At 37.0% G+C, this 15,674-nt stretch overlaps 1 protein-coding gene across 1 annotated transcript in view; it reads right to left on the reverse strand.

Annotated features, from left to right (window-relative positions):
- Positions 1-495: 495 nt before the first annotated feature.
- ELL2 (elongation factor for RNA polymerase II 2) overlaps positions 496-15,674 on the reverse strand; it is a 77,650-nt gene continuing 62,471 nt past the window's right edge. Inside the window, exons 6-12 of the mRNA XM_049868828.1 lie at positions 13,638-13,762; positions 13,384-13,474; positions 10,940-11,510; positions 8,153-8,219; positions 4,267-4,438; positions 1,730-1,774; positions 496-1,638 (exon numbers count right to left, since the gene is read on the reverse strand). Of these exons, the coding sequence (XP_049724785.1) occupies positions 1,516-1,638; positions 1,730-1,774; positions 4,267-4,438; positions 8,153-8,219; positions 10,940-11,510; positions 13,384-13,474; positions 13,638-13,762 (1,194 nt within the window). The 3' untranslated portion in view covers positions 496-1,515. The remainder of the gene's footprint in view (positions 1,639-1,729; positions 1,775-4,266; positions 4,439-8,152; positions 8,220-10,939; positions 11,511-13,383; positions 13,475-13,637; positions 13,763-15,674) is intronic.

A 15,674-nucleotide genomic window follows, 5' to 3' on the forward strand; every position in this document is an offset into this window, starting at 1 on the left:
ACAACAAAGTTATTTATTTTTTTGGATGCTGGAGACAAACATCTTTATTAAAGATACTACCAAAATTTTGGCAAACATTTCAAAACAGATTTGTAAACATAATGCTTCCCTTTTCAACTGGCAGCACTTTGAAAAGACAATACGATAAGACAACACAACTTGAATCAACATTAGTTCAAAATCTTTACATTTTGACCACATAACTTATGTTCCCACATGATAAACAAGTGATAGTTTAAATCAAAGTCAACAGATAAACTCCATGAAATGAAAGTTTGTGCTGTTTGATGAATCACAGTATGTTATGGTTAAATATATCTGTTCTTTTTTTATATTCCTGGCACCCAGGATGGAAAAAAAAAAATCTTTAAATATACATTTCATGTAGGTAATAGCTTCTTTGCATATCTCTCTTCAAAAAATACTTTATAGCAGTATATAAATAGGTTACCTACATGTTTAATTTTATAATTTTGCCCCAAAACTATAGATCTGTTTCATTTTTGTAACATATCGATTTTGCCCAACATTAATAAAGCTGACGAACTGTTGAAATGGAAATGCTTTTGTCTTCCACAATAGAAGTAGCAATTTGACAGAAAAAACAAAACAAAAAAACCCTACAGTAACACTCGTCAGTTGTTTAACCTGAGCGTTTGGCCTACGAAGAGTAGCAGCTTATTTGTTTTTCCTTCATGCATGCTAACATCCATACAACCTCTGCACACATACAGTTCGAGCACACGCTTTCAGACGCTGGTAGGCCACAGTGTGCTTCCCATTGCTCTAATCAAGTGGGAAGCAGTGTAGCTAATGATTAACCACACTATGTACACAACTAGCAAACACCTTAAGGCAACCATTGCAATGGGGGGTTAACTTGCAGGGTGATTTTACTGTTCTAGATCAAGTGAGTCTGTATATACATATGTGTAGGTATACTTATATCCCTACACATACTCATACACCTTTCTATTTCTTAACCCTCCAAAACAATGTTTTAATTTTTTTTTTTTGTATTTTGTGCAAATTTCTAAATATTCTACCATTTAAGGCAAAGAGTTTGCATTAAGAAAGATCAGAAAATAGGCTTATGTTTATCCAAAAGCATTTCATCTTGCACATTACTGTGTTGTTTTTTTAAACACACACAACTTTAAAGTGTGGACACTGGATCCCCAATATCTAAAAAAAAAACATTTCTAATGACAAACACAAGTTTTTGAGGAGAAAATATTGATTTGACGTATAGACACTGGATCCCGAATATCTTAAAAAAAAAAAATTCTATTGACAAACATAAGTCTTGAGAGGAAAAAAAAGGACCAGAAAAAGCAGTTTCAAAAACACAGGGAAGCAAAGTAAAATTAAAAAAAAAAAAAGAATAACTCAAGTTTACTAATACTGAAACTTTCAACAAGCAAAGTTTCATCTCTTTAGAATCTTAGAGCAACTCATTTGGAATTTTAAATAAATAAGCTTAAGTTTATTCACATCTTGTGGTCCAAGCGAGTTCTAGTGCCATGACTCTGACTCTGCCTGCTGTTGGTCAAATTCACCTATTAGTCTTTTGATGTGAGCCAGCTTGTTATGAAGATACTCGCATCTGTACTTTTCTTCATGGTAATTGGGACTAGACTGCAGATGAAAAAAACAGTGAGGAATTAGGCTGCAGGATTTATAACACTTCCCAACTACAGGTCAGAAAACCAACAGTGATGATACCTACCTGCTTGATCTTCTGATATTCCTGTAAGACTTCTTCATGAACATTCTATAAAATTAAAAATTAGAAATCAGAAAAGAAAGAGTTATTACTATTTGGGGGGGGCCAGTAAATATAGCTAACACATTTGGCAAGGGTGTGGGAAATATTGGTGGTGGGAATGTAAACTGGTACAGTTTAATGGAAGCCAGTTTGACAAAAGCTATCAAAATACCAAATGCAAAATTGACTCAGCAATTCTATTTATTCTACAGATAAATGAGTAAAAATGACCCCATGTACAAGGTTACTCACTGTAGCACTGTAAAAGCAAAAGAGAGTAAACAAAATCTAAATATCCATCAATCCATACAAAGGAATACTAAGCAGCCATTAAGATGTGGGGAAGAGCTTTATATGCTGATATAAAAAAATTTCTGAGATGCATTATGTTTTTCAGTGAAAAAAAGCAAAGCACAGACCAGTGTGTACAGTTTGACTCCATTTGTTTAAAACTAGGAAATAGAATACTATTATAATCCAAGAATTTCATTGCTTCTAAAAATCCATATTTTTCCCACTTTAATGAATTAGGATAAACAATGGTATATCACAGTTTAACTCCCGGAAAATAAGATAATGGTGTATCTTACACTGGTGCATCTTAGAACTGAATCTTAGATTCAATTAAATATGGTACATATGTCAATACGCCTATTAGAAAATATATGATGTTTAATTGGTGTGTGTGTGTATACATATGTATGTATACACACACACACACAGTGAAACTTGTGAAAGCTAGAATGCAACAGGCTGCCTTGGTTTTCTGGATCCCCAAGTTTTCTGCCTTTGGCAGGGTGCAGTCACCAATTTTTCACTGCTCTCTAGCTGGAAATATTTGAGTTGTCCTTCTCTGACAGGTTTCCGCCTTACACAGGTTCTGGCTTTTGCAGGTTTTACTGTATATATACTCATCTGAAAAGAATACACTGGTAACTAGTAATAATGACTGGCTGCAGAGAGGGAAAATGGGTGGCTAGGGGAAAATAGCTAACCCTTAGGTACCAGGTACCAGGCCCGGTTCTAAGCATTTTACAGAAGTTTACATTTATTCTGAACAACAATTCTACGACTGCCCCATTTTATGGATGGGGGATGTGAGGCAAAAAGGAGTTAAGTAACTTGCCCAAGATCACACAAGTATTAAATGGCAGAGCCTGGGAATCAAGCCCAGGCAGACTGGCTCCAGAGTCTGCTCTTAACCACTAAGTAATCCTTGGAATTACATTGTAGTTTAAATATAATCATGTGCACTGCTAAACAACTGTATAGAAAAAAGTCAACACCAAACTACCATATAGCCGACCTCTTGAACCGCCAAACACCAATTCCTCTGCAAAGTCTGTCTATAACTCTAGACAGCTTGTTTAAAAGATTAAATCCTACTACTTTAACACACGATTTCTTCCATTTGCTTTAGCTATTCTACGTTCAAGAGCAAATTTCTTCTGACACCCATTTTGGTCTTTTTTTCTTTTCCAATCGACTTGATGGCACCTAACAACAACACTATAAAACATAATGAATCTCTGGGGCACAGATGCTCTCAAGCTGTTTCTCCCATTGTGGAAAAATCCATCCATTCTCTACCATAGAACCTTGTCAGAATGATGTAGTGGGCTGTGGTAGTAGCACCATCAATGGCTGCAAAAGATAACAAAATTACATGGCCTATAAACTACGAGGAAACCCTGGTGGCGTAGTGGTTAAGTGCTACAGCTGCTAACCAAAAGGTCGGCAGTTTGAATACGCCAGGCGCTCCCTGGAAACTCTACAGGGCACTTCTACTCTGTCCTATAGGGACGCTATAAGTCGGAATCGACTCGACGGCACTGGGTTTAGTTTTTTTTTTTTGGATAAACTACAAGCCAAAAACTAGTCAGGAGAAAAGCCAGGCATCTAGCCCTCTCTGTAGCAATATTGCCATTCAAATCGGGGACTGAAACCAGATTAAGACTGCTATCAGTCTCTGGAACAGCTGGAAGGACCAAGCTCCTTTTCACTTAAAATCCAAGCCTCTGTAGTATTAAGTCCTCTTTATATCCTACCCCCAGGTCTTCTGTATTCTATGCCAGACTGAAATTGCACAGCTTGCTGGGGACAGTACCTGAACTAGGAGCTGCAATATGAGTTGAGTTGGCAGAGGAATTAAATATTTTGGCAACTCCCATGACAGAATTTTTTTTTCCCTCAGTTTAGTTGTGTTTGGTATTTTTCTCAAAACACTGTATATTATGCTATAGTGGCACAAATTATTGTCATATTTTAGCTTTTTCCACTGACAGAAATATAGGTTCACTGTATTTGTTTATTCTCAAGAACTATTTAAAATACTTAGTTTCCTAACTAATTTTAAATTAAAGCCCAAACTAGCAGAGAGGCTGGTCTGAGAAAGGATTGCTCTAAAGGTGGCACTGGGATGGCTGGGGATGGGCGGGGTAGGGAAAGGAAGAAGACAGAATATGAAAGTTAGATGATCTAGGAACAAATGGATTTACCTGATACTCTTTTGAGCCCGGGGAAAGGCGCTTTCGTTGCGCATCCAGTTTGATAAATCTTCTAGCCACAGTCTCCATCCTGGCGTGCAAGGCCCTGTACTCATCATACTCAGCATTGAAGTCATCCTTATAATTCTGGCGTTGCTCATAGGAGACAATAGCAATATATTTTCTATTGGGAAAGATTTAAAAAAGAAAAATGAAGAGTAAGCTACAGAATAAGCATGACTGCATAAGTCAGAGATTTAAACCAAATATTTAGAAACAATACCCATGCATTTATCACCAGTATTTAATGCTTCTCTGCCACTGGTGTGCTGCCATGTTACTCCTGAAAAAGTACTACTTCAGAGACCTTCCACGTGAAATTACCACACAGGAGAGCCTGAGATCTTCAATGAAGGAGTGTAAATGTGAAAAAGGCATGGTGGTCATGGAATTAAAGTGCATCTATGCAAAAAGAAAATAACACTTACATAGATCTAGCCTATTAAATCTTCCTCTATCTGAAATAATTCACTACCACACTAATAGCAGAGGCCAGGCCGTCTGTGACCTCACATCGAGACAGAAGGACTTGATGGTGTTGCGAAACCAGGAAAATGTCACGCAGTCACTAAGTGCTGAAGGCAAACTGTCTTTGGACCTGCTGCTCTACGAGAAAGTCTGTCCTTCGGACTTTCAGACTGCTGCTAGCAGGAGTTTCCGACGAGGTGCCTCAGGCTGGCTCCTTCTATCCCTTTCCTCACCTTTCTGACTAGACAGATATATAAGATCCAAAAGGAGAATTTTCAAAAGGAGAGTTAGAAGGAAAAAGAAAAAAAGCATATTTTTCTAGTTCTTTTCAAACACCTAAGTGTCACGTAATGGAAAGCCAGTGTTGCGATATTACGTTAATTTACTTTCTTCATAAAATGCCACAACTTGGTACTTTTTTACTTTGGGATAGGAAAATGTCTAGGAGCCTGGTGAGTGAAGTCCATCTTCCCACAGTATCAGTTTATTCAGTGGCAGGTCAATTAAAACAACATTTTAATACTGACTAACCTAATATTTGTTAGTGGATTTGGGGGCTGGGATCACATTAGTGGCCAGGTTCTTTGCGCAGTGTTTCCGTCATGGAGTGCAAAATTTCCTTGACTTTTTGAGATAAAATCAGGTACTGGGAGTTTTGGAATGCCCCCTGGGAGTACACATATATTCTTTAGTAGAAATTTTGGAGTTCAGTCCTCTCCAAAATGCTTTTATATAATCCTACCAATTTTATTTAAATTGCTCTACCGCAGACGCCTAGTTAGAAGTGTGAGAAAAGTGATGCAGTGAGCAAATGTGATGTCCTCATTAATATTTTTATTCACGCTGAGTTAAACAGCAGAGAGGTTTAATTTTGTAAGTGTAATTGAGACAGCGGTAGCACAATGATTTAAAGCTGCTCTGCTGCTGTTTTAGCTATAAAAGGAACACTGCCCACCAGGAAGCAAATCAGTCCTCTCTACACACGGGCTGTCTTGACTGCACACCAGAGGGAGCCCGGGGGAAGAAAAAGCTTTTGGGAACAAGCATATATAAGCAGAATGGCTAAGCTGATCATGAAACTCAGATTTAATCTGTTATACAGAATATATTTAAGGTCGTTTTGTGGCATAAACAGTTAAGTGCTTGAGGTGGGCGGTTCAAACCCACCCAGAGGTGCCTCAGTAGACAGGCCTGGCAACCTGTTTCTGAAAGAAAACAGCCTTGAAAACCCTATGGAGCTGTTGTACTTTGCACACATGGGGTCCATCATGAGTCACAATCGACTCGATGGCAACTAATAACAACATAGAATACTTATTTCACTTTCTCAAAATCACATCCAAGGTACACCCTCAGTATTTTATTTGATAATTTCCTTAGGAAAAATACCGCACCGGCCAACACTTACGTTGCTATTATAGAAGGCTATTTGGTTATATTTGTATTTGAACTAAAAGCACTTCACTATTTTCAACAAAAAACTGTCATGGTTCCATAGTTGGCTCTTACTGCAGTGATAGAATAAAATTTTAAATAGTTTGGGTAATTCACAACCACAAGTAACAGAAGTATTCTTATTATGTAAAAATTAGGAGTATTGTGGCTAAGGATGAGTTATTCAGAGGCTGATCATTAAGGTTTTATAGTATACCCTTTGTGTTTTCTCCTAAAGCAATTTAAGTTTAAAATTAGGATTTTGGGTGATTTTTTTTTTTTTTTAATAAAATTGGCTGTATTTATAAAAGATTTATTTTTTTAGTAAAATAAACTTTAAGTAAATTAAGGAAACATATGAAGAGCAGCCAACCACATCATTTATATACTTTAGCAATTTTTAAAAGAATGAAAAACATGACAAACATATACAAATGCACTTAGGCAGATGCAGCAAGCACTCTTAGATCACTAACTTTTTTTTTTTTTTTAATATAGTTGGCAAAACACAGCAATGTTAAAATTATACCAATAAAATCAGCCTGAATCCATGGGGAAATGGTTTGAATAATTTTTAGTCTCCCCTCATGATTCTGTCAGATACAACAAGTATACACTAAAACCAGTACTACTATGAAAAAGATGAATTCAAAATCCATCACAGAAAATTAGAGCGCAGTACTAATGGTTATTATTTTCGAGGGCCCAGTTAGCAGAAGTGGATTTGTAAATGGAGAATTGCGCCTCCTCAGCAGTGGAGCCCTCAGGCACTGTCCCTCCAAGCCTGCCGGCAGAGAGACCCTTCCTGGACCAACTCAGTGGGTAGTGCTTTTTAAGGCTCCCCCACAGAACTGTAAAACCATACGCTACCTCCGATGAGAGTTGTCAGCATGGTTTCACGGGTGGCTTTTAGTTACGAGATAACCAGCATTATGGTTTCATGCTGTATCATTCCCCCAAAAATACAGCTCTCACACTGCTGTTAAGCAAAGTAACACATTTTAAGTCTAAAAATGTTCTCTACTCTGGAAATGAGCATTTCATGAGACATGAAGGGTTAAACGCTATGGTTTAACTTTGTCCAACATGACATGCTAAGAGAAAAAAAAAATGTCCAAGCAGTCCAGATTCCATTTTCTACTCGACATTCTATGTATTTTGCGTATTTGTTCATTTTCAAAGCTATCTGCAGTCAGATCTGTTTGCTCTTTCACTCTCCATTTTTCCAGGTTCTTGCAACTTAATTATTTTCTTCTTACAGAGGCCTTTGATTCTGTAAAAAAGCTAGAATTATGTGTCTAAGTTATAATTTCTGTGATAACCAGTTACAGAAATGTCCCCAGCTCAGCATTTAGCAACTTGTTGTCATAACAAGAAAAAACATTATAATCAGTACTAAAATGAAATGATCAAATTTTACTATTCTCTCCTCTTAAAATTAATTCGAAGGCAGAGCTTTATTAAAGTAAAAATCAGTATATCTCTACTTTGTATTAACTGCAGAGGTTCATGCACTTTATCAGTAATAAACCCTCCTTTTCGTGGGGGATCAAGTGAATGACCATGCATTGACAGACTGTCAGCTTTGAAGAGTCGGATCCCTGAAATCTTCCATAATCAAATGCTTGGCTTGGCCACTGAACAAAGGACAGGCTTCTCTATACTTAAAGGCCAATGAACACAGCTCGGGTGGGGGTGGGGGGCCGCACAACCTGCTCATGCAGACTGGGGTGGATTTGGGACAAGCAAGCTTAATGGCAGCCTTTCAATTGCAGGGGTGGTTCCAGTACTCTATTTCTGGAACTTCTTTCCTGATTTGCAAATTATGGGAAAAGAATTTGCAAACTTTCTAAAATTAAACAGCTTTCTCCTATTGGAAAAAAAAAAAAATTTTTTTTTTTTTTTTCTCCTATTGGCAGAATAGGAGAAAACTTACATCAAATAATCTGGGAGTTCAATTGTGGAAGAAGGCTCCGTGGAGACAGTGCATCCCTCTTTAACTCCTACAAAGAAAGAAAAAAATTAGTGTGTTCATCAAGCAGTGTGGTTATAAAATGCCTATAATTCTACAAGAGATCAGAAACATCTGGAACACTTTTCCTCAAATTCTATTCTTCCATCTCAATAAGCAACAGTGAGCAAGGAATACAATTGAACACGAACAATAGAGGCCCTATGACCAGCGCCAGCAGAACTGACGCCAGGCATTTAAAGCACCCTGGCTACTGCAGTGTCTGCACAATAAAGGAATTCCAACTTAACCCAAGGTCAATCTTCTATTCTTTCAACAACAGTTGTGGCATCTGCCCAGCAATTCAAAGACTGCAGTGGCAGATGCAGCCAGACAATGGGAGATACAAATTTTACATAAACATCTACTTTTCATGGGATTCAAACAAGGCAGATAAGACAATAAAATCAGGTAGCAGACTCCATCAGTCACTGTATTTTTACTGCTACCTTTTTTGTATGCAGACAGTGGAAATGGGTAGCAAGCTTTCCCATCAGTTTAAAGTCATTTAAGATGAGGTATTATTGAGCCCTGATTCACACTCCTCTCATCTCTAGCCCTCAGATTTTTAAAAAGTACAGAAGAATAATATGCCAATCATCCAGGACAATGCTGTGAAAGTGTATAAAACCCTCAGAGTTTCATTTGTTTGAACACACCATTTCCAGAGGGTATATTTAGATTTTCTTTTTATTGGGGTAATTTTTTTAATCAAAGTAGAGTTAAACTAATAATTCAAACTCTAAATCTGCCTGCTGTGAAAACACACATGTTGACTATAAAAGTGATTATTTGATAATTTCTCATTTTACTATTTTAAAGAATGAAGTACACTCAACAACTTAGAGACTTTGCTCAGGCTTGGGTAAAAGAACATGAGTCTGTGCCTCAAAAATTAAAACAAAAAAGGCATCAAGTACAGGTCCCCTGACTTCCACTTTGCCACAGACACCAGATAAATTCCAAACAGATGCAAGCGATGTGGGTCTGGATCTATCCCTGATTTGCTCTAATCTCAGTTGGCTTTGAAAGGTACTACATCTTCAGTGAGGGAAGGAAAGAAACTAGGTCTGCTTCTTCAGGTCTCCAACTCTGAAAACACTCTTGACTCTGCAGTAGGTCTCGACACACTGGAGCCTAGCCCTCCCAGCACTAGGCTCTGACTCGGAATTGCCATCTGAGGCTGGGCCTGTGGAGAGTGTAGGACACCCAGGAACCTGGCTTATGAACTCTGAACATGGGGTTTTACTATCTCATGCCTTTTTCCTGACCCAACAAATTCAAGTACAATAGTGTTTGATGGAGAGAATTTACATCTACCTCTCTAGCCATTGATACTGTATTATACTGATCTAAATATTTCAACAGATATGCTTTGACATGCAACATAAGTCAACAAAAAGTTGTATTATAAAGGCATAGCATTGTACTATTTCTACGACTCCTTATTTAGAAATTCAACTAAAATAAAGCAATCAAATTTCTCATATGGTAAAAATGGTGAATTAAATCCAAGGATTATAGGCTTTCAGTGTTATGGGCAAAATACAGAAAGAATTTTATATTGAAACTATATTTATTAAATTGACTTTCATAAAATTGTATTTTCCTAGGGAATTTTGCCTTATTTGTGTTGGGTTTAAAATGAATAGCAGCGCTAAATGATGGACTTGGATCTTCTATGTGCTGGCACGCAAGACACGGAGTTTTAGAGAACTTTTTTTTTTTTAAATAAGAAAAATCTAATTTTGTGGTTAGCAAGTTTTAAAAACCAGTTGTTATTGTTGCATGTCGTCAAGTCCATTCTGACTCCTAGTGACGCTATAGGACAGAGTAGAACTGCTCTGTAGGATTTCCCAGGTTGTAATCTCTACAGGAGAACACCAGGTCTTTCTTCCTAAAGACCAGTACGCCTCAGGAAAACAATATCCCTACTAAATTAGTTTTCCTTTAGAGGTAAGGCATTGTTTTAAGCTCTTCTTCGAGTCTCTAGATACTTGGCCTTTAAGCTTCCTAAATCTTGAAATGGTTAATTTTACTAATAACAACTGATATTAGCTTATTAGAACAGGACTCTCAAAATTGAAAAAAAAAAAAAAAAAAGCTTAAGAACTATTAAGCCAATAGCCTTGCAAAAGACAAATTGCTTTTACTCTGAACAAAGATGATGTTATGGGTCTGCAAATGTAATTTTACTTTGCCTGTTTTATCAAGAATTTGACATTTCCACCGTGCTAGTATTAATTAGTATTAATTAAAGCAGGAGTGACCCTGTTTCTTTGGAAAGAAGGAAATGAATATTCTTATTGCTAACTGTGTGTGTATATATAGTTAAATCAACTTAAGGATGGAATATATTAGGTCATTTTGAGGTTGCGCAATACCACAGGAATTATGGAAAAGAGCAACAAGGTCCACTTTCTAAAAAGAAGTCTCTGAAGGATGACAGGTCCATTTTCAAATGTCATCATCTTATTAACAAATATAGATGCTTGTTTAATGGCTGGTTAAAAACAGACTGAAAATGACTGTTTTAAAAAGCAAGAAGATATCTGCCCCAAAGCCCAATACTAAAATTAATAACTAAATGAAGATAATTTGGTAAGAATGCATTACTAATTATAAACAGCAGAATCTCAGACTCAATAGTATGTGCTTCCAGTTCATTTAACATATGCAGTTTTTTTTTTTTTTTAAATAAATGTTAAATACCTTCATTGGAATTGGGACTGGAGTTATTTAGCTTGGCAATTTCCTCTTCTCTTTTAAGGTCCTCCTCCTTTTCCTCAATAGTCTCAGTGTCCTGCTTTTTCATTTGGTCCTTTTCCTTGTGTTTTTTAGACTTCTTTTTAGACTTCTTGTGAGACATTGAATGGTTTTCTTCCGTAGGCTTTGGACACTTTAGTAGAACTGAATCAGGGGGTAAGGTTTCCAGAGAAGTCCTAGAGGTATATTTGTCTTGCTGGTCCTCATAGATACTACCATCTTGACTAAAACTGTCAACAGGTAGATCTTGAGTCCCCCGGCCTTCTGGAGTGCTAGGGGAGTTGGAGTTAGAATTTACAGTCTGAGGAGGATTTGAGACGGGCAGGTGAGTTGAAGGCAGTGGTGGAGGGGTGGGGATGGCAGCGGCTGCAGGGGGCAGCGGGAGACCTGCAGCAGATTTTTCACTGGTGGGATTCAAATGATCATTTAATGTTGGCGGTACTCTATTCATCAGGTGAGATATTCGAGCTTTTTTATTCACTAAAGGATCAATGAAATCTGAATCCAAAAGCCGTTTCTAGAAAAGAGAAAAAGAAAAAAATAAGCTGGTTTGTAAAAAAAAAAAAAAATTCAATATACTCAATACACATGTGACTGGTTACCATATGAACAACTGAGTAAACATTCTTATATTTAAATCTGTTACCAGGGTATGTTGACCCTTCTCTAAGCTTAAGTTAAAAAAAAAAAGTGAAATAAAAGAAATTTTCATGTCTAACATCAAAAAGCAGAATCTGGCAAATATATTTCTTAGAGTACTCATTCAATTCTCTCTGATCACAGTGCCTCACCTGAAATTCCTAGAGACGATGGCAATTTATTTGGATTATACCACTCAGCCATGTACTAAATAGAGGTGGCCACCCTACTCTGCTGGCCTCAGCTGACCTAGTTATATTAAGTGAGAGGAGGAAGCAATTTGTACTGTTTCACTGAAAACTAACAAGGGTAGGTAAAGGGCAACAAGCCTACACTATTTTAATCTCCTCTAGCGTGCTAAAATGCTCCATTTATGAATATTTTGGCTGTCATTTATTATTCCATTTGTCTTAAAATGGGAACAGCCAGCACTTTCAGAGTAATTCCTCTAAGTATCTCCGTCACTGTTGAAATGCTATTCGATATTTTTTTTTCCCCTTAAATATCTCTTCACCAAATTGGAAGATGAGTCTTAATGACTAGTGCACAAAAATGATGTGGAATTACTATTTAAAAATTAAAAAAAAAAAAGTCATGCCAATATTAGCCTAATTTGGAAATCATAATAATAGCATTTAAATTAAAAGTGAAATTCAGACAGTCAAAAAGTACAAAAGAGAAATCCAATGTAATACTGTAGCTTGCACTTTAGGTTGAAAGAAAATAATAATTATTCAGCCCATTAATTTGTTCTGTTTTCAATTCAGCACCATTTATTTAGTACCAGAGTATAAGTAGCTTCCGAATAGGTGGCATTAAAAGTGAGGCTTTTACAGACAATGTATATGCAAGGATACAACTGCCTTTTTTTTTTTTAATTCTGTTCCCCATCTGTTCCTCCCAATAGGTTTCTAACATTTTCTAATGCTCACGAAGGCCTGGGTGTCAGTCTTAGAATACAGCTGACATGTGAATAGCCTTTTGCTCAAGGCATGCTTACTGTTCTCCACACATCTGTCTGCTCCTCCCTAATTATTTCGAGGAGGCTCCAGGGAAAGAGGAGCACTCTGTCAGCCGTGTAGAAGGGGGAGGTTTGTTCTACTATCAGTCTAAAGAACCTAGGAGACCAAGTGAGTTACAAGGCTGGCCATGAGATGTGACAACAGGCAGGCCTGAACTTTACACAATTGCTCAGGATTTCCCCACTTTTTTCCACGATGGGATGAATCTCTTGGGAGAACTCTAAACTTGAGTGGAGTCTAATTGGGAGTATTCTAATTGGGAACCAATTGAAAAGTGCTTTAAGAAAACATCAATGGCAACGGCATAGTTTTTATTTATTTGCTCATTGCAAATATATTTCCCCCCAAGGGTATTTTCCTGCACCATATTTCAGGTAAAATTAAATAAATTCCATTTCCCATATAATCTGAGAACCATGGGACTGGATAAGTCTTCGAGTTAGTGTCCAAATGGAAAAGCAATCTTACCACAAAATGTAAACTTTAAAAATGGAAAAGCAAGGTACACATTAAATACTTTGACAAAGCAGTGCTGTGTAGTAGAGAGCTCTGGGCTAGGAACTGAGAACCTAGATTCTAGACCCAGCTCTGCCACTAACTAGCTGTGTGACTTTGGACAAGCTGTGCAACTTCTCTGGGCCTCATTTCCCTCACTTATAAATCAGGGGGCCTGAACCAGGTGGCCCCTAATGTCCATTTCAGGTCTGAGTCTACAATTTTATAAAATACCTGAGAAGGAGAAGACGCAGCGTCTCTACTAGGACATATAGGAGATTCTGAACGGCTGGTGCCAGCAGCATTCTGAGATGGATTTAGTTTTCTGTAAAGGACACACATGTTCCAGGTTATGGAGAGAATTTTTAAATGTTTGTGATAGAGAGCTTATCCTTGTTTCTCTTTCCTACCTCAACACTAAAATATCAATGACTAAAATAATTATCTATCTGCTTTACTTATAAAAAAAAAAAAATTAAAGAATTTACCTAGAGAGTACTGACTCCAATGACCGTCTGTCTATTTCATTGTATCCAGGCCAGTCTCTTTGAAGCTCTTTAAATACATAATCCTTTAAGGTATATGAGAGGTCCTTAGGATTCAGATTGGCCACCTGGCACATGGTAAAAACAGAGCATTAGATCTTTTTGCTATTTCCTAACGTAAAACAGTCTTTACTAAAAATAATTATACCAACTGGCCCCAAAGGGGTTGTTAATTTTGTACATGCCACATTTCAATAAATGCCATTCAACTTTATTTTGTACACATACACATTTTTTTTTTTCCTTTGAATGGCCACCACTGCATTTGTCATATTTCTATTCATATAATAGGCTAAAGTTAGGGAGAAAAATGGAGAAACATATTTTTTTTAATCAATTTTTTCTAGCCAAATGAATTCAAAACAATAATATTATCATTATTTACTTCTGGTCATTAACTCCATTACTTTTAAAAGAATCACAATAAAAATCCTAGATCACTTGTATTAAGTAGAAATCAAACGGTACCCAAATTTTGGGCTACAAGCATTTCTTTCAATCATCATCAGAGATTATCTCCATAAAAATAGTATTAATTCTGATAACCTTGACTGTCATACTCTTCAACAGTCAAGTTCACTCCTTGGTCTGGCCAGTTTTCTTGAAGAATCAAAGACCTTGAAATTCCACCAAACCAATAAATGGAAAAAACCCAAAGAATCCCCAAATTATTAGTCGGCCAGTTTATTCCTAAGTATAATCTTTTCTTGTCCCTTAACCACAACTCTGGGAGTGTCCAGGTGTAGATTCCATTGACTACACTCATGTATGGGTTCAGCTGCCAAATCAAAAGTAATTTTTAAGGCTAGGGAAAAGGTATTCCCGCCTGTCACTTCTTAACTGGAATGCTCTTTTTAATGCCTTGACTTTTTTCTTTTAACACTACTGTCAAATATATTATGATAGCTTATGCTTTTCTCATAGCTCAACTGAATACTAATCTAATATTAATGTTGTTATAAACTAGAAAATGGTATGCCTGTATTAAAATTCAAATTCATAAATAATATAGATAAAACCAAATTTCTTGAAATAGAATAACAGCAACAATTCTTAGTTATTCTATCATCCCTGATATTACTCCTACTAACACCCTGCCCCCACTGGAATTTTTTCTCTAGGCTTCTGTAATAGAACATTCTCCTGGCTTTCAAATCTGCCAGCCACTCCTTAGAAACTCTATGGGGCAGTTCTACTCTGTCCTATACGGGCACTATGAGTTGGAATTAACTCCATGGCAATGGGTTTTTTTTTTTTTTTGAGTTTTTGCTGACTGTCCTAACTGTTGGAATGCTCACGGCCTGTCTTCTACGCTGTTTTCGTCATTATCTTTCTCTCCTCCTGAGATGATCTCATTCAGCCTTAAGGCTTTCAATATCCAATCTATATGGTGAATATATGAAAATATATGGATTTATTCCTAGTTTCTAAATTCCTAACTCCAGCCTCGACTGTCCCCTGAACACCATGTATGATGTTATATGTAACCACCTATTGAATATTCATGTCCATTTAGCTATGTCTAACAGACATCTACATCTTCCAAACAGAACATACGTAAGGCAGGATTCCTGCTATCCTCCCATAAACCTTTCTCCATTCTTCCCCATCTCAGTCAGTGGCTCAATATCCATGTAGTTGTTCAAGCCAAAAACCTAGTGGTAATTACAGATTCTATTCTTTTCCTCACCCTCACCCCAGACCTGCCATTAGCAAGTCTTGTCACAAAATATATCCCTAACCTGATAAAACCTTCTCCACTATCCCCATAGGTCAAGTCCAGGTGAGACGGACTTTTGCAATAGGCTCCCCTAGACTTTTGCAATAGGCTCTTTTAAGTGGTCTCTCTCTTCTATTCTTGCCACAGAAGTCTGACTGATCTTATTAAAAGTATAAATCAGATTACACGATACCCTTGTTTAAAACTCTACAATGATTTCCCATCACACCCAAAAATAAAATTCAAATTCCTTGACCATG

The sequence above is a fragment of the Elephas maximus genome, chromosome 2, assembly GCF_024166365.1.
Source record: "Elephas maximus indicus isolate mEleMax1 chromosome 2, mEleMax1 primary haplotype, whole genome shotgun sequence".
NCBI classification, from domain to species: domain Eukaryota; kingdom Metazoa; phylum Chordata; class Mammalia; order Proboscidea; family Elephantidae; genus Elephas; species Elephas maximus.